The sequence below is a fragment of the Rattus norvegicus genome, chromosome 17 (genome assembly GCF_021556685.1).
Source record: "Rattus norvegicus strain SHRSP/BbbUtx chromosome 17, alternate assembly SHRSP_T2T, whole genome shotgun sequence".
Lineage (NCBI taxonomy): Eukaryota > Metazoa > Chordata > Mammalia > Rodentia > Muridae > Rattus > Rattus norvegicus.
The window spans coordinates 61,020,739-61,046,531 of NC_141550.1; the positions used below are offsets into that span (position 1 = coordinate 61,020,739).

At 40.7% G+C, this 25,793-nt stretch overlaps 1 protein-coding gene across 1 annotated transcript in view; it reads right to left on the reverse strand.

The window, feature by feature from the left end:
• The window catches only part of 4921524L21Rikl2 (RIKEN cDNA 4921524L21 gene like 2), a 45,714-nt gene that overhangs the window by 19,676 nt on the left and 245 nt on the right, over positions 1-25,793 (reverse strand). The window contains 4 exon segments of the mRNA NM_001433467.1: positions 2,704-2,915; positions 5,228-5,327; positions 5,729-5,787; positions 15,899-16,058. Of these exon segments, the coding sequence (NP_001420396.1) occupies positions 2,704-2,915; positions 5,228-5,327; positions 5,729-5,787; positions 15,899-16,045 (518 nt within the window). The 5' untranslated portion in view covers positions 16,046-16,058.

Genomic DNA, 25,793 nt, shown 5'->3' on the forward strand with positions numbered 1-25,793 from the left:
CCGCCTGCCCAGGGGTAGCATTGCTCCCAATGGGCTGGCCTTTACCGCATCAATCATCAATCAAGAAAATGCCCCACAGACTTGCCTATAGCCAATCCAGCGGAGGCATTTTCTCAGTTGTGATTCGTTTCCCCCACATGACTCTAGCTTGTGCCAAGTAGACAAACCACTGACAAGCCCACCAACTAAAAGAGCCAAACTTTACTCAGGAAGCATGAAATAAGCCACACACGAAGGCCATTCTCACACACTCAACTTCTTCTAAAACACTGTAAGAGAGGAAGTGAAAAATACAAATTAAAAAAACAAGAAATGAGCAGATCCCAGGGCAAAAACACAAATAACACAAGAAACCAAGACGACTCATTTCTTCCAAACATTACCAGTCTTGGGCTGCAAACATGGCTCAGAGACTAAAAGCACATTTTGCATATGTAAATCAATAAAATGCAATTTGCCGCATAAGTATATCCACGGGCAGAAACTATGTGATCATCTTATTAAAGTTCTTTCACAAAACCTAAGATCTGTTTATGATAAAAATCCTTGATCGGTTATGGGTGAAGAAAACATATGCAAGGAGAATAAAGGCCAAGTGTGGCAAATCAGGAGTCACAATCCTGGTGAGGGGACAAGAGCATGAAGGACTCCCACCAAGATCAAAACGAGACAAGGCCGTGGGTGTCTGCTTTGGTCTCTTCTGTTTAATAGGGCTTGAAATCTTAGCTGGAGCAACAGACACGAGGAGGAAATAAGAGGAACACACACAGGAAAGGAAGCTGTCAAGGTATTGCTGTTTGCAGATGATATAATCCTACACGTGGCAGCCCCCAAAGACTCCTCCAGGGAACGTCTCAAGCTAATGATCACTTTCAGCTATGCGGCATGTTCTAAAAATAACATCAGTAGTTGTCCCACACCCTGAAGCCAAAAAGACTGGGAAAGAAATCAAGAATCCCATTCACACTAGTACTGAGAAATCAAGTTGTTACTGACCAGGAAGCTTCCTCCCCCTGGCTAGCTTTCATGGACCCACACAGGTTGAATGGGAAGAAAAGCCATCAACTGCCTTACCCAGCTCTGAATCCTGCAAGCTACAGTAATGACCAGCATGGAGGGTAGCCAACCAACCTTCTGACTGGATATAGGTATATTTCACAAGAGGAAACACATGTGAGGTATTATGAATAAAGTCAAGAACCAATGGTTAGAGAGCTCATTGGCCCCAAGGGGTGAAACCCCTATTATTATTTTGCTAAATGAACATGGTATCAAGTTGCCCTCTAAATTAGTAAAGATTAGTGCAACTCTCAGACCTCATTGGAGAAAGTTCTATGTGGTTAATGCAGACATTCCCAACTGGCTAATGTGGTAGAGACTATAAGCCAATGGAGTGCTAAGCCACAAATGGGACTCCTTTTATCAACCCCTACCCACGAGCCTCAAAGAACATTACAGAACACATGGCACAAGAGTCAAAGGAGGATGGAGACTAAGGAAAGCTATCTCCTAGGCACGACAGGATTGCTGTCATCCTGAACTCACGGTGACATGCACAGGACCAAGCCAGTCAGCATCCTAGCATGAACTGGGGAGAGGGTCTCAAGCTCCCACACCAGAGGAGCTTTTGACAGTTATGGCTTCTGAGGGAGAATCGGTTCTCTTTAAGGCTGTCCCTTAAAGGTCCCTATCGTGGATGACCCCAAACCCAAGGGTATTTGGGCAGCAAAAATTTTACTCATTAGGTTAGAATTTAAAAACGAAAAAAAAAAAAAAAAAGGACACGAATTTGGTGGCAGGGTAAAGGTGGGCAGTTAGTGATGGAAGTTGAATACGATCAAAATACTTTGCATTTATGAATGAAATTCTCAACGGCTTAATGAAAATATGTTTTTTAAAAATCCCTCAAAGACACCCACAAGCATTTGCTTCTGCTATCTGTACATTCGTTGCACCGAAGTGAAAGAAACTGAGCCTTTATCCCTGAGGAGTTCTGGGTCAGGGAGGCCAAGATGGAGAGAGGACGAGAAACTGAAACAAGCAGCCCAGGCAATTAGTTCAGCACATCCTTGCCGAGGCACCGAGGAGGTGAAGCTGACCTTTCTGCCACACACTCTTAGCCCAACTGAACAAGGAATTGCTGTAACCAGCTGAGACTTCTGCTTCCTTCGGCTCAAAGTTGGTCTTTTCCTGTATCCCAAAAATGCGAGGAGAGAGAAACACTGAAGGGCAGTGACTCTGCTGCACCCTCTAGTGGTGACACTGAATACCACGGGAACGTTCAATGCAGAGGTTATAGTCTTCCAAAAATAGTAAAGCTTTTAATATTTATTTTATGTAAACAATCGAGTTATAGTAAAACTATGTTAACTAAAGAGTTTCATAAACACCTAAAAAATCAATAGATTAAATCAACTAGGTGAGAATACTGAGTTGGAAATAGACATACTGCAAGAATGGAGGAGTAAAAAGTGTCCCGAATTAACATTTCAAAGAAGTGCTTTAGCGTAACCTCCCAGAATTACAAAGTCCACTTAGCTCTCATAATCTATAGATCCAGGGACGCTGCTCACTGAGAAGTATCCTTTAGTGACAGGCACTGAGCTTAGTTTAGTCTCAGCACCTCTCTCCTCTCCCGTCCCCTCCCCTCCCCTCCCCTCTCCTCCCCTCCTCCCCCCGCCCCCTCCCCCGTGTCTCCCTCACCTATTTTGAAGACGTGAGAGTAAGGCATTATTGCTTCTTAGTTCTTGTAGATAGAGTTCCTTGTATTTTTGAACTTCCGTTTTACAAGAGTCCTCTTGCATTCTCATTTTCGTGAGCTCAGATGTGAGCTCCATCAACTCCATCTGACTCCAGGGTGCAGCAACAGCCTCCTCCCTCGGCTCCACCGGGTCTCCTTCCGGTGCCGCTTCCACCTAAAACAAATTACAAAGGTGGACTTTTACAAATCAGAACGTAAGTAACTTCTGTGAACCTGAAATTTTGCAGTTTTCACCCACAGCTCAGCAACTGTAAGTATACCGGAAATGGAATATACATTTTGAAAAGGGAAATTGTGAGGAAATAATGTGACTTAGGAAAGGGAAGTAAGGAGGCCCAGGAAGGGCACTGGTGTTTGAAGAATTAGCAACAATGGATAAAAACATATGTACATAAAAATGTCACATTCTTTCTCTGCATGCTGGTAAAATACAATTCAATTAAGAAAAACAGAACTGGAGTTCAAAATATTTTTCTTCAGTATCTACTAAATATGGCTCATAGGGACTTGTGATTCACCCTATGCATGTATGTGTGTACATGTGTGTGCATGTACATGTGTGTGAGCATGTATGTGTGTGTGCCTGTACATGTGTGTGTGCACACCCCTGTATGTGTATGTTTGTGAGAATGTGTGGTTTCTGTGGGCGTGGAGTGCTGTGTTTTGAAAGCCCACCTTGGCACAATCTAGGCAAACTGAGTCACATCCTCAGCCATGAATGGCCTTGTGTAATTTCATAAATTCATCATTCCCAAAATAATAAAATCAATTCAGAAATTTTAATCACAAATACTGTAACCCAAAAGGAGCTAAGTAAGAAGTTCTGGAGGGTGTGTTGTCACTGTCTTTAGTCTTGAACCCACTCAGACGGCCCTGGTTAATTTCACTGGGTCACACAAATGAAGAGACAAGTGTGAGAAGGAGATTTGTGAGGAGGAAGGGGAGTGAAGAAGGGTGGGAGAGGGTGGGAGTGGTGAGCATGCAGTGGATTCAGGTGAGAAATTATAAGATCATTTTTAAAAATTAAAAAATAAACTAAATATGATATTCCTTGGGAACAACAAAAGTTGGAAGCCATGGGGGCTTCAAAGGGTAGTACTGGACACCTGTGGAGGCTCCAAGACATTGGCAGTTAGGGCTGGGAGGCTGGTGAAGTCTGATGAAGAAGGGACTTTACAACACAATGCTGAGGGCAAATCAACGTGCAAGCTGAGCTGAAGAAAGATGCTTCACCGAAAATAGCCTGGGCTCTATGAGTAAAAAGAGCAACCACTTCATTGGTCCAATTTGGGGCTCAAAACGCAACAGGGGTCAGCTTCCAGGAAAGAGAACATGGACGCTGCTCTGTGGGTGTGCAGATACACAACTTTCATTCTACAGCGATAGATTTCCATCCCAGAGGCATATCCACCTTTCAGGGGCATGGACTGCCGCATGGTTGGGAAGCTCAGACACTGACGACAGTCAATGGTAGGATTCCTAGGGTACTCTGCAAGGTCCATGACAGCTCAGAAGCCACATCTTTTTTTATTTTTTCAGACATAACTTTTCTTTTTAAAACCCAAAGGGGTGGGTGGTGCAGGGCAATTCTCTGGCACGAATCAAAAGCTTCTGTAAGACTTAGTATCTATTCTTGATGACGAGTAGAAATTGTAAGTTATCTTTCCCCAAAAGTTGTCACAGTTAGTTTTAGTTGCCACTTTGACACATCTGGGAAGAGGAAATCTCAAATGAGGAAGTTCAGTCAGGTTGGCTTGGGGGCATGTATGTGGGACATTTTCTTGACTACTGACTGACATAGGTGGGCCCATCCAACTGAGGGTACAGAAATCCTAGGCACGGGGCCTCGGCTTCATACAAAACATAGCGGAGCAAGCCATGGGGAACAAGCTATGTGCTTCAGTTCCTGCCTTCAGTTCCTGCCTTCAGTTCCTGCCTTCAGTTCCTGTCCTGACCTTCCTCAGCACCTGAGTATGACTGGGGAGATCTAAGGTGAAATAACATTCTTCTCCCCAAGTGAGCAGCAACAGAAAGCAAAACGAGTACAGAAGCTAACGTTAAGAAACTGGCAATAAGACAAGGTCAGAATTCTTCATCTAACTAGCACTGAATGTAAGAGTTATCTTAAACTTTTATGAGAGACCCAGAGATCCAAAGCAGCACAACTGACAGCAACCAAACTGTGGGAAGCATTGAGTGTGCCCATCAATGGATGCCTATATAAAACAGGACCATCAATGTTTCTCATTAAAAATTCTACCGAAATTTCTTTTATCTATTCCGTCAATTTCTGTAAAGCCAGAGGACTTTCACCTCTACTAATAAATAGTAGCAATGTGATTAAAACAAACACTTTTGTCAATGAGCCTTTTCATTCTGGGTAACATGGTCCAGTGGAGTACTACTAGAGAAAGAACAACAACTCTTCCATATTGACGGCATTAATGAGAAACCTATTAAACTTACCACGTCGTTTCCTGTGTTTAACAGTTTTTCACCAAGCGCTTCCATTTCTCTCGCTTGTTTTTCAATTGTGACGACTAAGTTGGAATTTTCAAGTTCGAGCCTAAGTATTTTAAAGGAATGATTCTCATGAGTGAATTTTTTAAATACCACGTGATTTCTAAATAACCATCTAAAAGGCAATTTGGCAAATTCTTTGGAAAACAAGCTACTCAAGAGATCTATCATTTTTCTAGCTGTGTTATGTGGTTAGTTGTGACGTGTAGGGACTGCGTGAATAACTACTTTCTCCTTTTATTTTTGTGGTGCACGGGGATGAAACCAGGGCCTTACATAGGCAAACATACACTCCAGCACTGAGTTAATCCCCTGCCCCATGCAGCTGTGCAATCATGTGAAGTGACTGGGAGCAGAAATGTTACCCTGGCCTTACACACGTGCATCACACTGCTCTGCCTGCATCGGAACACAGCAGCTACCTCTGCACGTTGCATGTAGTCATACCTTTGAATCCTACAACGCATTTTCTTGGCCGCTTTTAGCATCGCTAATGATTCTCGCAACTAGAACAAAAAATGGGGGAAAGTTAAGTTAGACTCCGGCTCGAGCTTACCCATCTCCTGTTTGTGTTCTCTTCTTAAGTGTTATAGGAGCACAGATGGACCCTTCCTCTGCACGCCGTGTACAGTCGCAGATGTGTTGCAACACCTAATATCATACTGTCTGGCTTTTTCCAGAAATATGACCCGCCGGCACTAATGTTAAACACATCATTAGGTCTGAATTGTATTCTCTCAGATACTCAAGTTGGCACAATCAGTAAGACTGAAAGAGGAAATGCCATGCAGCAATAAGCGTTTGTAATTTTGACATCCAAACACCACCTCGCCAACACTATAATTTGAGACGCCATGGTAGTGATGATGAAATTAACATGATGCCTTAGATGACCTCTTAGTCACTGTTATATTGCTGTAAAGAGGCAAAGAAACTCTTGATAAAAGAAAGCACTTAATTGGGAACTTTCTTACAGTTTCAGAGGCTGGGTCTGTCATTAAAGCAGGTAACACGGTGGCAGACATGAGAGACTGGGCCTTGAATGAGCTTTTGAGACCTCAAAGCCCACTCCCAGTGGCACACTTCCTTCACCAAGACCCCGCCTCCTATCTGTCTCAAATAGTGCATTCTTTAGTAACTGAGCATTCAAATGTCTGAACCTGTGGGGGCCATTATCATTCAAATGTCTCATGGGATCATTTGCAGGGACAGTGTCTACACAGATGTCAGAATGCCTGGGGCTCCATCTCAACTTGACCCCGATGAGGTGTGGGGTCCTGAGCAAGTTCATCCTTTGGCTTGGTTTCTTCACCTGTGACATGAAAATATTGATAGACATTGCCACAGTGGGTCATCAGGGATGCTGTTAGAGAATACACGTGTGGCACAGTAGAAGCTGTACATAACATCTGCTGCTAGCATTAGTGTCAAGAGTACATTGATATTCTAATGTGTGAGGGAAGATATCTCATCCCGATGACTCCTTTCTCACAACAGTCCAAGTGGTACCATGAGGAACAAGGCCCCAGTGCACCCTTAGTACTTATTGAAATTTGACCAACCATGTTGTGCTGTGTAGTTGCCTTCTCTGGATGAAAACATCCCTTTCTGGAAGAGAGTGGGGATCACAAGACTCCAGAAGCTCATGGAAGTTACTATGCTCTGAATGTGCATAAAGCTTAGAGGACCATAGGGTCCCTCCAGGAGATCTAACAATACCTGGGGGAGACTCTTTTTTTTTTAAATCATCACTACCAGAGCACATTTGAGCTGCCATTATGCTGGGATAGGATCTCCAGTGATACCTCAGTCCCCTGTGCTCCTCTAGTGATCCCCAAACCTCAGCGTTGATTATAGCCCATCTAAACCTCAGGGTTGATTACTGCCCATCTTGGGCAGCATTCTTCTTTCGTATGTCGTCGTTGCTGTATCTGGTATGAATAGACATTTAGTCACATCTCCACAGAAAAAGCCAAACAACAACTAGACAGCACTACTCCTGCCCACTTAGAAAAGTCCACATCTTCCTGGTTGCTGCCGCTGCAGAGAGCCCGTGGGCAGCACCCCACGAGCGAACCTGAGCCTCGGGACCACAGGTAAGACCAAATTTTCTGCTGCAAGAAAGCTGCCTGGTGAACTCAAGACACAGGCCCACAGGCACAGCTGAAGACCTGTAGAGAGGAAAAACTACACACCAGAAAGCAGAACACTCTGTCCCCATAACTGACTGAAAGAGAGGAAAACAGGTCTACAGCACTCCTGTCACACAGGCTTATAGGACAGTCTAGCCACTGTCAGAAATAGCAGAACAAAGTAACACTAGAGATAATCTGATGGCGAGAGGCAAGCGCAGGAACCCAAGCAACAGAAACCAAGACTACATGGCACCATCGGAGCCCAATTCTCCCATCAAAACAAACATGGAATATCCAAACACACCAGAAAAGCAAGATCTAGTTTCAAAATCCTATTTGATCATGATGCTGGAGGACTTCAAGAAAGACATGAAGAACTCCCTTAGAGAACAAGTAGAAGCCTACAGAGAGGAATCGCAAAAATCCCTGAAAGAATTCCAGGAAAACACAATCAAACAGTTGAAGGAATTAAAAATGGAATTAGAAGCAATCAAGAAAGAACACATGGAAACAACCCTGGATATAGAAAATCAAAAGAAGAGACAAGGAGCTGTAGATACAAGCCTCACCAACAGAATTCAAGAGATGGAAGAGAGAATCTCAGGAGCAGAAGATTCCATAGAAATCATTGACTCAACTGTCAAAGATAATGTAAAGCGGAAAAAGCTACTGGTCCAAAACATACAGGAAATCCAGGACTCAATGAGAAGATCAAACCTAAGGATAATAGGTATAGAAGAGAGTGAAGACTCCCAGCTCAAAGGACCAGTAAATATCTTCAACAAAATCATAGAAGAAAACTTCCCTAACCTAAAAAAAGAGATACCCATAGACATACAAGAAGCCTACAGAACTCCAAATAGATTGGACCAGAAAAGAAACACCTCCCGTCACATAATTGTCAAAACACCAAACGCACAAAATAAAGAAAGAATATGAAAAGCAGTAAGGGAAAAAGGTCAAGTAACATATAAAAGGAGACGTATCAGAATCACACCAGACTTCTCGCCAGAAACTATGAAGGCCAGAAGATCCTGGACTGATGTCATACAGACCCTAAGAGAACACAAATGCCAGCCCAGGTTACTGTATCCAGCAAAACTCTCAATTAACATTGATGGAGAAACCAAGATATTCCATGACAAAACCAAATTTACACAATATCTTTCTACAAATCCAGCACTACAAAGGATAATAAATGGTAAAGCCCAACATAAGGAGGCAAGCTATACCCTAGAAGAAGCAAGAAACTAATCGTCTTGGCAACAAAACAAAGAGAATGAAAGCACACAAACATAACCTCACATCCAAATATGAATATAAAGGGAAGCAATAATCACTATTCCTTAATATCTCTCAACATCAATGGCCTCAACTCCCCAATAAAAAGACATAGATTAACAAACTGGATACGCAAGGAGGACCCTGCATTCTGCTGCCTACAGGAAACACACCTCAGAGACAAAGACAGACACTACCTCAGAGTGAAAGGCTGGAAAACAACTTTCCAAGCAAATGGTCAGAAGAAGCAAGCTGGAGTAGCCATTCTAATATCAAATAAAATCAATTTTCAATTAAAAGTCATCAAAAAAGATAAGGAAGGACACTTCATATTCATCAAAGGAAAAATCCACCAAGATGAACTCTCAATCCTAAATATCTATGCCCCAAATACAAGGGCACCTACATACGTAAAAGAAACCTTACTAAAGCTCAAAACACACATTGCACCTCACACAGTAATAGTGGGAGATTTCAACACCCCACTCTCATCAATGGACAGATCATGGAAACAGAAATTAAACAGTGATGTCGACAGACTAAGAGAAGTCATGAGCCAAATGGACTTAACGGATATTTATAGAACATTCTATCCTAAAGCAAAAGGATATACCTTCTTCTCAGCTCCTCATGGTACTTTCTCCAAAATTGACCATATAATTGGTCAAAAAACGGGCCTCAACAGGTACAGAAAGATAGAGATAATCCCATGCGTGCTATCGGACCACCACGGCCTAAAACTGGTCTTCAATAACAATAAGGGAAGAATGCCCACATATACGTGGAAATTGAACAATGCTCTACTCAATGATAACCTGGTCAAGGAAGAAATAAAGAAAGAAATTAAAAACTTTTTAGAATTTAATGAAAATGAAGATACAACATACCCAAACTTATGGGACACAATGAAAGCTGTGCTAAGAGGAAAACTCATAGCGCTGAGTGCCTGCAGAAAGAAACAGGAAAGAGCATATGTCAGCAGCTTGACAGCACACCTAAAAGCTCTAGAACAAAAAGAAGCAAATACACCCAGGAGGAGTAGAAGGCAGGAAATAATCAAACTCAGAGCTGAAATCAACCAAGTAGAAACAAAAAGGACCATAGAAAGAATCAACAGAACCAAAAGTTGGTTCTTTGAGAAAATTAACAAGATAGATAAACCCTTAGCCAGACTAACGAGAGGACACAGAGAGTGCGTCCAAATTAACAAAATTAGAAATGAAAAGGGAGACATAACCACAGATTCAGAGGAAATTCAAAAAATCATCAGATCTTACTATAAAAACCTATATTCAACAAAATTTGAAAATCTTCAGGAAATGGACAATTTCCTAGACAGATACCAGGTATCGAAGTTAAATCAGGAACAGATAAACCAGTTAAACAACCCCATAACTCCTAAGGAAATAGAAGCAGTCATTAAAGGTCTCCCAACCAAAAAGAGCCCAGGTCCAGACGGGTTTAGTGCAGAATTCTATCAAACCTTCATAGAAGACCTCATACCAATATTATCCAAACTATTCCACAAAATTGAAACAGATGGAGCACTACCGAATTCCTTCTACGAAGCCACAATTACTCTTATACCTAAATCACACAAAGACACAACAAAGAAAGAGAACTTCAGACCAATTTCCCTTATGAATATCGACACAAAAATACTCAATAAAATTCTGGCAAACCGAATTCAAGAGCACATCAAAACAATCATCCACCATGATCAAGTAGGCTTCATCCCAGGCATGCAGGGATGGTTTAATATACGGAAAACCATCAACGTGATCCATCATATAAACAAACTGAAAGAACAAAACCACATGATCATTTCATTAGATGCTGAGAAAGCATTTGACAAAATTCAACACCCCTTCATGATAAAAGTCCTGGAAAGAATAGGAATTCAAGGCCCATACCTAAACATAGTAAAAGCCATATACAGCAAACCAGTTGCTAACATTAAACTAAATGGAGAGAAACTTGAAGCAATCCCACTAAAATCAGGGACTAGACAAGGCTGCCCACTGTCTCCCTACTTATTCAATATAGTTCTTGAAGTTCTAGCCAGAGCAATCAGACAACAAAAGGAGATCAAGGGGATACAGATCGGAAAAGAAGAGGTCAAAATATCACTATTTGCAGACGACATGATAGTATATTTAAGTGATCCCAAAAGTTCCACCAGAGAACTACTAAAGCTGATAAACAACTTCAGCAAAGTGGCTGGGTATAAAATTAACTCAAATAAATCAGTTGCCTTCCTCTATACAAAAGAGAAACAAGCCGAGAAAGAAATTAGGGAAACGACACCCTTCATAATAGACCCAAATAATATAAAGTACCTCGGTGTGACTTTAACCAAGCAAGTAAAAGATCTGTACAATAAGAACTTCAAGACACTGAGGAAAGAAATTGAAGAAGACCTCAGAAGATGGAAAGATCTCCCATGCTCATGGATTGGCAGGATTAATATAGTAAAAATGGCCATTTTACCAAAAGCAATCTACAGATTCAATGCAATCCCCATCAAAATACCAATCCAATTCTTCAAAGAGTTAGACAGAACAATTTGCAAATTCATCTGGAATAACAAAAAACCCAGGATAGCTAAAGCTATCCTCAACAATAAAAGGACTTCAGGGGGAATCACTATCCCTGAACTCAAGCAGTATTACAGAGCAATAGTGATAAAAACTGCATGGTATTGGTACAAAGACAGACAGATAGACCAATGGAACAGAATTGAAGACCCAGAAATGAACCCACACACCTATGCTCACTTGATTTTTGACAAAGGAGCCAAAACCATCCAATGGAAAAAAGATAGCATTTTCAGCAAGTGGTGCTGGTTCAACTGGAGGGCAACATGTAGAAGAATGCAGATCGATCCATGCTTATCACCCTGTACAAAGCTTAAGTCCAAGTGGATCAAGGACCTCCACATCAAACCAGACACACTCAAACTAATAGAAGAAAAACTAGGGAAGCATCTGGAACACATGGGCACTGGAAAAAATTTCCTGAACAAAACACCAATGGCTTATGCTCTAAGATCAAGAATCGACAAATGGGATCTCATAAAACTGCAAAGCTTCTGTAAGGCAAAGGACACGTTGGTTAGGACAAAACGGCAACCAACAGATTGGGAAAAGATCTTTACCAATCCTACAACAGATAGAGGCCTTATATCCAAAATATACAAAGAACTCAAGAAGTTAGACCGCAGGGAAACAAATAACCCTATTAAAAAATGGGGTTCAGAGCTAAACAAAGAATTCACAGCTGAGGAATGCCGAATGGCTGAGAAACACCTAAAGAAATGTTCAACATCTTTAGTCATAAGGGAAATGCAAATCAAAACAACCCTGAGATTTCACCTCACACCAGTGAGAATGGCTAAGATCAAAAACTCAGGTGACAGCAGATGCTGGCGAGGATGTGGAGAAAGAGGAACACTCCTCCATTGTTGGTGGGATTACAGACTGGTCAAACCATTCTGGAAATCAGTCTGGAGGTTCCTCAGAAAATTGGACATTGAACTGCCTGAGGATCCAGCTATACCTCTCTTGGGCATATACCCAAAAGATGCCTCAACATATAAAAGAGACACGTGCTCCACTATGTTCATCGCAGCCTTATTTATAATAGCCAGAAAATGGAAAGAACCCAGATGCCCTTCAACAGAGGAATGGATACAGAAAATGTGGTACATCTACACAATGGAATATTACTCAGCTATCAAAAACAACGAGTTTATGAAATTCGTAGGCAAATGGTTGGAACTGGAAAATATCATCCTGAGTGAGCTAACCCAATCACAGAAAGACATACATGGTATGCACTCATTGATAAGTGGCTATTAGCCCAAATGCTTGAATTACCCTAGATCCCTAGAACAAACGAAACTCAAGACGGATGATCAAAATGTGAATGCTTCACTCCTTCTTTAAATGAGGAAAAAGAATACCCTTGGCAGGGAAGGGAGAAGCAAAGATTAAAACAGAGACTGAAGGAACACCCATTCAGAGCCTGCCCCACATGTGGCCCATACATATACAGCCACCCAATTAGACAAGATGGATGAAGCAAAGAAGTGCAGACCGACAGGAGCCGGATGTAGATCGCTCCTGAGAGACACAGCCAGAATACAGCAAATACAGAGGCGAATGCCAGCAGCAAACCACTGAACTGAGAATAGGTCCTCCGTTGAAGGAATCAGAGAAAGAACTGGAAAAGTTTGATGGGGCTCGAGACCCCAAAAGTACAACAATGTCAAGCAAGCAGAGCTTCCAGGGACTAAGCCACTACCTAAAGACTATACATGGACTGACCCTGGACTCTGACCCCATAGGTAGCAATGAATATCCTAGTAAGAGCACCAGTGGAAGGGGAAGCCCTGGGTCCTGCTAAGACTGAACCCCCAGTGAACTAGACTATGGGGGGAGGGCGGCAATGGGGGGAGAGTTGGGAGGGGAACACCCATAAAGAAGGGGAGGGGGGAAGGGGATTTTGCCCGGAAACCGGGAAAGGGAATAACACTTGAAATGTATATAAGAAATACTCAAGTTAATTAAAAAAAAAAAAGAAAGAAAGAAAAGTCCACATCTCCTGAGCTCTTAGGAGTACTCGCAGGCCGTGATTGTGTATTGCAAACAAAGTGTGGCGCTGACTAGAAGAAGGGATGTGGAAATAGCATAGCCTCAGAGTCAGGTTAAAGCCCTGGATGGTCTCCACTGTGGAATCAGGTTCCTCAGTTAGTCTGTCCTAGCACCTGTCACACGAAACTGCTTTGCCACACCCCAGGAGCAGGTGAAGGTGCTAGGATGAGTGTATAGAAAACTACTGCAATGAAGCAAAGAAGTGCAGGCCGACAGGAGCCGGATGTAGATCTCTCCCGAGAGACACAGCCAGAATACAGCAAATACAGAGGCGAATGCCAGCAGCAAACCACTGAATTGAGAATAGGACCCCCGTTGAAGGAATCAGAGAAAGAACTGGAAGAGCTTGAAGGGGCTCGAGACCCCATATGAACAACAATGCCAAGCAACCAGAGCTTCCAGGGACTAAGCCACTACCTAAAGACTATACATGGACTGACCCTGGACTCTGACCTCATAGGTAGCAATGAATATCCTAGTAAGAGCACCAGTGGAAGGGGAAGTCCTGGGTCCTGCTAAGACTGAACCCCCAGTGAACGTGATTGTTGAGGGGAGGGCAGCAATGGGGGGAGGATGGGGAGGGGAACACCCATAAAGAAGGGGAGGGGGGAGGGGGATGTTTGCCCGGAAACTGGGAAAGGGAATAACACTTGAAATGTATATAAGAAATACTCAAGTTGATTAAAAAAAAAAGAAAGAAAGAAAACTACTGCAGGGGACTTCCTACCAGTTACGTCTATAATCTCCAGTTCTGGCTAAACAAGGAAGGAAAGCAGGTCTATGTTTTTCTGTTTTAAGGCAAACAGGAGCACTCAATTAAACAATGTGTCCGATTTATTAAGTGCATTTGATCTTATATTAATTCCTCAGAATATAAAATAATTCTCAGAATATAAAAATAAAAACTTTAGAACATCTTTGTCCTCAGGAAAAAGTATTGGCATGATACATATTTTATCCTATAACTTAGGCAAACATGTCTTAAATTTTTTGAGAAAACATGTCATATATCATTTGATATTCCTCCCAATTTATACTTAGATGATATTTATTCAAAGTTGAAGGATAAGCTGAATAACTTATCTGAAAGGATAAGTTCTAGATGGACTTTGGAAAATCAGTCTAGTTAGAGAAGGCTTCATGGAAGAGAAGGTAGTGAGACACTCCTAAGTAAATGAAGCCAAATGAGAAAATATGGACAAGCAGGAAAGAACAGTATAAGGGAAGGCAGAGAGATAGCACCATGAACTCAGTTGGCTAGGAGGGCAAAACCCAGTCGAAAGGAAACAAGAAGAAGTACACAGCGTGGGTACAGCAATGCTCACAGCACAATTATCAGCCTAGGAACAGGTATGTGGTGCAGCCTCGCAATGCTGTATGTGTCTATGTGCCTTTGTGTGTCTGTGTGTGTTTGTCTGTCTGTCTGTGTGTCTCTCTGTGTGTGTCTGTGTCTGCCTGTGTGTCTGTGTGGGTCTGTATGTGTGTGTTTGTGTGTGTCTCTGTGTCTGTGTCTGTGTCTGTGTGTTGGGACAGGATTTCATTAGGTAGCAGGAATTCACTATGTATACCAGGCTGGCTTTGAACTTGAGCCTATCTTTCTTCTTCAGACTCTGTGCTAGGATTACAGATGTGAGCCACCATTCCTGACCACATGAGAGACGCTGCACAGCAACGTTAAGAAATGAAGACTCCCCAAGGTATTACCCTAACTAAATGGAACAGGTTAAAGGGCTAAATATTATATAACTATTTGCATGGAAATTCAACCTACAGGTTGTAGATTGGTGACTTTCAAAGAACAAATCAGGTTGAGGGACTAATAAGGGGGTTTGTGGGTCTAAATATGTAATCATTAGCACAACCTACAAGAGCAAAACTTTGTTGAAAGTACATAGCCTGTTAAAGTCCTGTGTCATTTGTATTATTCGGATTCTAATTGCTTGAAAGACAGCATGATTTATCAAAAACAAAAGTTCTTTAATGCAGGCAGAGTTAGTACTGGGAATTAACATCTCATTACAGAATATTAACTAACATTTAAACATTTAAATATTTAACATTTAAATATTACTAACATCACTAATTTCAGAGCTAGGTAAGCCTGCACTATAGCACGGCAGTGCCAAAGCTAACCTTTATCCTAGAGGTTGCCTTTGGTTCACCTTCCATGCCATCGTTCAGAAAATATGCACTGAGCATCCAATATACACCAAGATTTATAACAAAGGGAAGTAAAAAACTCATTCATAAATGTCATCGTTTACTTTTAGCATGAGATGACATTTTGTTTTAAGTCTAAATAAAAGTCACACATCACAGAATGTTCTGGGCCACCATGGACCACAAGCCTGCAGGGCATAGTGCTGTGAGATTTCTGTGAGCACAGAACTGCGATGATCCATAAGTACAATTGCCAAACACCACATTCTAAGGTTGAATCCCTGTCTTTATGCAAAACACATCTCTGTGTCAAATCAAGGGAGCGTTATATGTTATATTGATCAAATAAAGCCAGAAATATGAGATTTTACCAAAGGTTAATTCACCTCATCCCAAGTTTTTGCCTCAATTTCTATCCATGAATAGATCCCAGGGTGTGTCACATCAAGCTTCTGAAGGTACCTCTGTCTTTCAGTTCTCGAGTCTTCCTTGTTTCCACAAGGCAACCGCTCATTTATCGTAGTCTTCTCCATTTGTGAGGCAAATCTGCAATTAAAGATGCTTTTATTGAAATTTTCTGATTATTCATGTGTTAATTACTATCCAGAAAAATGTTCATTTCTTACTTTGAACTTTTCCAAAGGACTAACACTCAAAAGGTAACAAGGTAAGCATTCTGGCAATAACAAAGTCTCTCTTCTTTCTTATTCTACTTAATATTATGGCTTTCCCAGGAAAGTGGCAGCTTGAAAGTTCTTTTCTAAATGTTTCCTCAACTGGACCAGATAATTTAAAATTAAATAATTTTGAAAAAGTTATTGCTATCTGGTCATTGTATCACATGCCTTTCCTCCCACTCAGGAGGCAGAGGTAAACAGATCTCTGTGAGCTCACGGCTAGCCTGGTCTACATAGAGCGTTCTAAGATACCCAAAAATATGTAAGAAAATCTTGTCTGAAAAAAAGTTAGTGTTTATATGTTTACAGACTAGCGTATAAAACAAGAAACTAGTTTATAAATTCTAGAAATGAAATTCTATCCTCACAAAAGGTGGTCCTGTTGACCACCCTGAGATGTATTCCAAATACCATGGATGTATATATTACTAACTCTAAAAGTAAGCTACCAAGTCTATTGTCTATTACCACACAATTTTTATCATTTAAAATTCCATTTTTAAGGGGTTGGGGATTTAGCTCAGTGGTAGAGCGCTTGCCTAGGAAGCGCAAGGCCCTGGGTTCGGTCCCCAGCTCCGAAAAAAAGAACCAAAAAAAAAATTCCATTTTTATTTATTTTTATTTTTCTCCATTTATTTATTTGTTTATTTATTTATTCACTTTACATCCCTTTGAGATAGAGATTCATACATTGTTTTAGACAGGATTTCAATCTTTAGTTTTTACTGACCTGTAACTTGTGAAGATGAGTCTGCCTCTGTTTCTCAAGTGCTGAGAATACAGTGTGGTTGTTCTTACCTGGATTCTATCACATTTTAAAATCCTTTTCTATAACCTATCTTGTGGATTATTATATATTTTATAAACAATTTTATAAACCTCAAGACCCAGCTATAACACTCCTGGACATATACCCAAAAGATGCTCCACCATCCCACAAGGATACTTACTCCTCTATGTTCATAGCAGTTTTATTTGTAATAGCCAGAAACTGGAAACAACCTAGATGTCCCTTGACTAAAGAATGGATAAAGAAAAGGTGGTTCATTTACACAATGGAATAGTACTCAGCTATTTAAACCAAGGACATCATGAAATTTATAAGCAAATGGGTGGAACTAGAAAATATTATCCTGAGGGAGATAACCCAGACTCAAACGGACATGCATGGTACTCTCTTATAAGTGGATGTTAGCCATAATTACAGTATACTCAGGCCACACTCCACAGACCCACAGAAGATAAATAACAAGGACAGCCAAAGAAAGGATGTTCAAATCTCACTCAGAAGGGGAAATAAAATAGTCATCAAAGGTGGATGGAAGGAACTTGCAGAGGGATGGGAAGGGGACATGAGGGATCAGATGTGGGGAGAGCTGGGGAGAGAGGAGTGGGAGAGTGAATTGAAATTGATGGCTGACAGTGGAAGGGTGTCCCTAGGATGTGCCAGAGACATGGGATTGGGGAGACTCCAGGGAGTTTATGAGAATGACTGTAGCCCAGCCTCAGGTATGTGAATCCTGAAGTGACTACCTCCTGTAGCCAGACAGGACTCCCAGTGGAGGGATAAGGACACCAACCAACCCACAAAGCCTTCAGCTCCAAATTCGTCCTCTCTACAAGAAGTTCAGGGACAAAGATGGAGCAGAGACTGAGAAAATGGCCAACCAATGACCAGCCCAACCAATGACCAGCCCAACCAATGACCAGCCCAACCAATGACCAGCCCAACCAATGACCAGCCCAACCAATGACCAGCCCAACCAATGACCAGCCCAACCAATGACCAGCCCATTGAGACCCATCTCATAGGCAAGAACCAATCCCTGCAATGATTAATCACTCTGTTTGACTTGCAGAGAGGAGCTTAGCATAACTGTTGTCAGAGACAACAACCCATGTATGCTCTTTGATTGGTGATTCAGTCCAATCAAACTTTTGGAGCCCCCAAAAGTCCAGGTTAGTGACTCTGTTAGTCTTCCTGTGGAGTTCCTATCCCCTCCAGGTCACTCAATCCTTCACCCAAGTCTTCCACAAGACTCCTTGAGCTCTGTTTAATTCTTGGCTGTGGGTCTCTGCATCTGTTTCCATCATCTGCTGGGTGGAGCCTCTCTGACAACAGTTATGCTAAGCTCCTGTCTGCAAGTCAAACAGAGTGTGATTAATCATTGCAGGGATTGGTTCTTGCCTATGAGATGGGTCTCAAGTTGGGCTGGTCATATGTAGCAAATGTCCAGCTTGATCTTCATGCTAGTCCCCTAATAATTGAAGCAGGGGTGGTGGGGGTAGACATTCCCTGACTTTGTTCCCTGCCTGTAGGTCCTGTTCCTGTCACTGGGCTGTGTTATCTGGCCTCTATGATAGGAGTTGCGCCCAGTCTTGCAGTGACTCGATGCCCCAGGGTGGGTTGGTACCCAGGACAGCCTCCCCATTCTCAGAGAAGGGGAAACGTGATGGAGGGGAGGATGTTACTGGGTGGGGGATGTGCTGTTATGAGAATGTACTGTGATGGGGATGTAAAGTAAATAAATAAGTGGAAATTTAATTATTTAATTATTTAATTATTTATATTAAGTTTTTTGAGACAGGATCTCTCTATTGTAGTCTTGATTGACCTGTAACTCACTATGTAGACCAGGCTTGCCTTGAACTTATGGAGAACCACTTACCTCTCTGCCTCATGAGCGCTGGGATAAAAGAGACCTATAAGGAGGATGGATATAAATAATTCACTTAAAGAAATACAGGAAAACACAATTAAACAGGTAAAAGCCTTTAAAGAGGAAACAAAAAATCTCTCAAAGAAATACAGGAACAAAGAACCAAACATGGAAAGGAATTGAACAAAGGGGTCCAAGACCTAAAAATGGAAATAGAACAACAAAGAAATCACAAATAGAGGTAACCCTGGCAATGGAAAACCTAGGAAAGAGGTCAGGAGCTACAGATGCAAGCATCACCAACAGAATACAAGACATAGAAGAGAGATCTTGAGCATAGATGATATCATAGAAGATATGGACACAACTGTCAAAGAAAATACAAAGAATAAAAAACCTCTAACCCAAAACATCCAAGGTATCCAGGACATATGAAAAGACCAAATCTAAGAATAATTGGAATAGAAGAGAGCAAAGAGTCCCAGCTCAAAGGGCCAGAAAACATCTTCAAAGAAATCATAGAGGAAAACTTCCACAACCTAAAGAAAGAGACGGCCATAAAAGTAAAAGAAGTCTACAGGAAATCAAATAGATTGGACCAGAAAAGAATCTTCCTGTCACATATAATCAAAACACTAACTGCACAAGTAGAAGAAAGAATATTAAAAACTACAAGGGAAAAAGACTAAGTAACATATAAAGGAAAATCTATCAGAATTACACAAGACTTTTCAACAAAGATTCTAAAAGTTGTAAGATTGTGGACAGATGTCATGCAGACTCCAAGGGAACACAAATATCAGCCCAGGCTACTATCCCTAGCAAAATTCTCACTCATCACAAATGGATAAAACAAAATATTCCATGACAAAAACATATATATATATATATATATATATATATATATATATATATATATCCCCATCCATATAGAGGATTCTAAAAGGAAATTGAAAGGAAAACTCCAACAAAAAGAGAATAGCTATACTAAAGAAAAAACAAGAAATATGTCATCTCACAGCAAACCCAAAAGAAAATAATACACACATAATACCACCTACAACAACAACTATAACAGGAACTAACAATCATGTCTTTAATATCTCTCAAAACCAATGAACCCGATTCCCCAATAAAAACAACTAAGCTAACAGACTAGATATGCAAGCAGGATCCAACATTTTTCTGTATACAAGAAACACACTTCAATGACAAAGACAGACACTACCTCAGAGTAAAAGGCTAGAAGAAAACGTTTTCCAAGCAAATGGTACCAAGAAACAAGCTGGAATTGCCATTTTAATATCCAATTAAATAGACTTCACCCAAAAGTTATCAAATGAGATGGGGAAGGACACTTCATATTCATCAAAGGAAATAATGACCAAGATGAACTCTCAATTCGGAACATCTATACCCCAAATGCAAGGACACCCACATTTGTAAAAGAAACTTTACTAAAGTCAAACACACATTGAACCTCACACAATAATAGTGGAAGACTTCAAAATCCCAGTCTCACCAATGACAGGTCATTGAACCAGAAACTAAAAAGATAAACAGTGAAATTAACAGAAGTTATGGACCAAATGGATTTAACAGATATATACAGAACATTTCACCCTAAAACAAAAGAATATACCTCCTTCTCAGCACCTCAGTGTGCTTTCTCCAAAATTAACCATATAATCAGCCACAAAATAAGCCACAACAGGTACAAGAAGATTGAAGTAATCCTATGCATCCTATCAGATCACCACAGATTAAGGCTAAACAATAACAACATAAAGAACAGGAAACACACATACCCATAGAAACAGAACAACTCTCCATTGAATAATAACTTGGTAAGGGAAGAAATAAAGAAAGAAATTAAAGACTTTCTAGAATTCAATGAAAATAAGACACAATGAAAGCAGTGCCAAGAGGAAAATTCATAGCACTAAGTGCCCTCATGAAGAAACTGAAGAGATTCTACACCAGCAACTTAACAGCCCAACCGAAAGCCCTAGAACAAAAAGAAGCAAACACACCCAAGAAAAGTAGACAGCAGAAAATAATCAAATTCGGAGTGTAAATCAACTCAGTAGAAACAGAATGATACAAAGAATTAACAAAACCAAAAGCTGGTTCTTTGAGAAAAACAACAAGATAGATAAACCCTTACCCAAACTAAAGGACACAGATTGTATCCAAATCAACAATATCAGAAATGAAAAGGGAGACATAACAACAGAATTTGAGCAAATAAAAAAATCATCAGAACTTACTACAAAAGCCTTTACTCAAGAAAACTGGAAAGTATAGATGAAATGGATGCTTCCCTAGACAGATACCACATACCTAAAATCAAGAGCAGTTAAACTAAACAGTTCCATATGCCCTAAGAAAATAGAAGTCATTAAAAAACTTCCAACCAAAAAAAAAAAAAAAAGCCCAGGGCCAGATGACTTTAGTGCAGAATTCTACCAGGCATCCAAAGAAGACCTAATACTAATATTCCTCCAAGTATTCCATACAATAGAAGCAGAAGGAACACTGCCTAATTCATTCTATGAAGCCACAGTTAAACTGATACCTAAACCACACAAAGACACAACAAAGAAAACCAGACCAATTTCACTTCTGAATATTCATGTAAAATACTCAGTAAAATTCTCACAAACTGAATCCAAGAACACATCGAAAGCATCATTAACCATGATCAAGTAGACTTCTTCCCAGGAATGCAAGATTGGTTCAGTATACAAAAATCCATTAATGCAATCCACTATATGAACAAACTCAGAGAAAAACATCACATGATCATCTTATTTGTTGCTGAAAAAGCGTTTGACAAAATACAACACCCCTCCATATTAATAGTATTGGAAAGACCAGGAATTCAAGGCCCTTACCTAAACATAATAAAAGCAATATACAGCAATCAGTCTGCCAATATTAAATTAAATGGAGAGATACTTGAACCAATCCCACTAAAATCTGGAACAAGACACTCTCTCCATATCTATTCAGTATAGTACTTGAAGTTCTAGGTAGAGCAATAAGACAACAACAGGAGATCAAGGAGATAAGAATTGGAAAAGAAGAAGTCAAGGTATCACTCGTTGTGGATGATAGTATATATATATATATGTATATATATATATATGTATATACACACACACACACACACACACACACACACATATATATATATATATATATATATATATATATATATATATATATATGCAATCCAAAAAGAAAAAAATCTACCTGAGAACTTCTTCAGCTGATAAACTTCACCAAACTGGCTCAATATAAAAATTAATTAAACCAATCATATAAATGATAGACTGAGAATGACAGTAGAAAAACAACACCCTTTAAAGCAGCCACAAATAGTATAAAATATCTTGGCGTAACTCTTACCAAGCAAATGAAAGATCTATATGACAAGAACTACAAATCCCTGAAAAAGAAATCAAAGAAGATATTAGAAAATGGAAAGATCTCCCAAGTTCAAAGATTGGTAGGAGTAACATAGTAAAAATGGCTATCCTACCAAAAGTAATCTACATATCCAGTGCAATCTCCATCAAGATTACAGACAGGGTAAGAGTAATTCTCAATTTCATATGGTAAAACAAAAAACACAGGATAGCAAAAACAACACTTAACAACAAAAGAACTTCTGGGGGAATTATCACCCTCTGATCTCAAGCTGTTTATTGCTACAGAGCAATAGTGATAAAATCCTCATGATATTGGTACAGAGACAGACAGATTGATCAATAGAATAGAATTGCAGAGCCAGAAATATGCCTACACACTTAGAAACACTTGATCTTTGACAAAGAAGCCAAAACATACAATGGGAAAAACAAAGCACTGTCAATAAATGGTGCTGGTCCAAACCACTGAACTGAGAACTTTCTCCCCTTTGGAGGAAGTAGAGAAAGGATTGAAAGAGCTGAAGGGACTTGCAACCTCAGAAGAACAACAATGCCAACCAATCAGAGCTCCCAGACTAAACCACTACCCAAAGACCATGGACTGACCCAGGGCTCCAACTGCATATGTAGCAGAGAATGGCTTTGTTAGGCACCAATGGAAGGAGAAGCCCTTGGTCCTGCCAATGTTGGACCCCGAGTGTAGGGGAATGTCAGGGGGGTGGAAGAGGGTTTGGATGGGTTAGGGAACACCCTTAATGAAATGTAAATTTAAAAAAATCCAATAAGAATAAATAAATAAATAAATAAATAAATAAATAGTGCTCATCTGTTGGTCTGTATGTAGAAAAGTGAAAATAGATCCATATTTATCACGTTGCACAAAGCTCCAGTTGAAGTGGATCAAGGACCTCAACATAAAACTAGATACACTCAAACTAGTAGAAGAGAAATTGGGAAAGAGCCTCAACCTCATTAAATTTCCTAAACAGAAACTTCAATGTCTCAGGCTCTAAGATCAACAATTGATGAATAGGACTTCATGAAACTGAAAATCTTCTTAAGGCAAAAGATACAATCAGTAGGATAAATTAACAACCCACAGAATGGGAAAAAGCTTTCTCTAAGCCCACATCGGAGAGAGCGCCAAATGTATGCAGAACACAAGAAGCTGATCCCCAAAAAACCAAATAGCCCAATTAAAATATGGTACAGAGGTAAACAGAGAATTCACAACAGAGGAACTTCAAATGGCAGAGAAGCACTTAAGGAAATGTTCAAAGTCCTTAGTCATCAGAGAAATGCAAATCAAAATGACCCTGAGATTCCACTGTACACCAATCAGAATGGCTAAGATCAAAAACTCAGGCAACAGTATATGCTGGCAGGATGTGGAGAAAGAGGAACACTCCTCCATTGTTGGAGGGATTGCAAACTGGTACAACCACTCTGGAAATCAATCTAGCAGTTCCTCAGAAAACTGGAAATTGACGTACCTGAGGACCCAGCTATACTACTCTTAATCATACACCCAAAAGACGCCCCAGCACATCAAAGGGAAAAGGGCTCCATGATGTTCATAGCAGCTTTATTTTTAATAGCTAGAAGCTGGGGGGAAAAAAGCAGATTTCCCACAGAATGGATACAGAAAATGTGGTACATTTACACAGTGGAATACTCTTCAGCTATTAAAAACAAGGACAAAACGAATTTTGCAGGTAAATGGAGGGAACTAGAAAATATCATCCTGAGAGAGGTAATCCAGACTCAAAAAGACATACATGTACTCAGTAATAAGTGAATATTAGCCAAAAGGTACAGAATACCTAGGATATACTCCACAGAATTTAAGAACTTTAACAAACAGAAAGGCCAAGTGAGGATGTTTCAATTTCACTTAGTAGGGGGAGAAAATAATCACAGGAGGCAGAGGGAGGGGGGATTTGGGTGGGAAGGGGAAGAGTAGAGGAAAAGGGGAACTTTTCCCTGAAAATGGGAGACAGGAGAGAGGCCCAGAGGGCCAGCAGAATGAATGGAAATATGCAGCCTCAGAAGGTGAGAGGTAGAGAGACCCTTTAGAAAGTACCAGAGACCTGGGAGGTGTTCGATTCTCAGGACTCGATGGCAGTGACCTTAGATGAAGTGCCAAACAGTGGGGAGAGGGAAATAAAAAAAGAGTTTGCCTCCAGTAGACAGACAGGGCCTCAAGAGCAGGTACAGGGTTGCCATCCCACAGTCAAAATTTCTGACCCAGAAGTGTTCCTGTCTAAAAGAACTGCAGGGACAAAAATGGAGGTGGGACTGAGGGAAAGGTGGTCCAGTGACAGGTCCAACTGGGAATCCATGTGGAGACACCAAGGACTGACACTTCCTAATGCTATAATGTGCTTACAGGCAGGAGCCTAACATGGCAGGCCTGGCTCTGAGAAGCCCAACCAGCATGAGACGGACCCAGATACTTACACCCAGCCATTGGACGGAAGCTGGGGACCCTCATGGTTAAATAGGGGGAGGATAGAAGAAGCAGACAAGGAAGGCAGCCCCTAAAAAGACCCGCAGTCAACTGGCACCATGCCAAGGAGCTCCTGGACACTGAGCCACCAACCAGGCGGCTGCCCCAAGGCGCCCCACACATATACAGCACAGAAATAGCCTGGCCTCCCTCAATGGGAGAAGAAGTGTCAAGTGCTCAAGAGACTTGAGACCCCAGGGAGTAGGGAAGCCTGGTGATGGGGGAGCATCCTCTAGGGAACCGGTGGGGGGAGAGGAATAGGATGAGGAACTGCAGAGAGGAGCATGGGAGTGGGGGTGGGGAGTGGTGGGTGGACTGTAAATAAATTTTAAAAAATCTTTAAAAGAAAAGAAAATGAGGCCTGAATTTAAAAAGATGTCACACGAAACACCGTGGGTACGTCTCACTAAATGGCCCATGCATTTTCTACTACAAAAGATGAAAGACTTATAATTCAGTTGTATAAAAGCTCAATACAGAATTGTATTTGCACACAGAATTATATCTCTAATACACATACACTATTTCAAACTAATGTTTATTCTATTTCTATGTTCATTATCACTAGCTATTTTTCATTTTAGGTAAAGTATAAATGGAGTAGAAATATAAAGGAACATCAAAATTCCAATACACCTCTTTATATATTAATCTGAGCATAATGAAAGCCGCTAAATCACTCACATTGTTAAGGGACAATGCTGAGGAGAAGAATATAAGTTTGTTTGCAAGAAGCGCAACTCCCTCAATAAAGACCACAACCAGCCCCCTTTAGGCTTCCTGGCATTCTAATGAGAATATGAATAGTTAACAATATCAAAGAAAATGCTTTAAAAATACCACAACACAAATCATAGAGAAGATTCAGTACATCTGTGACCCAGGTTGAGGCCACAATCATTGGGTCTTACATTTGATGTGGCTGGGTGCATCTGTTCAAATGATTAGATATAAAAAAAATATTGGCATGTGGAATTTCTTCCTTAATATTATGCTTT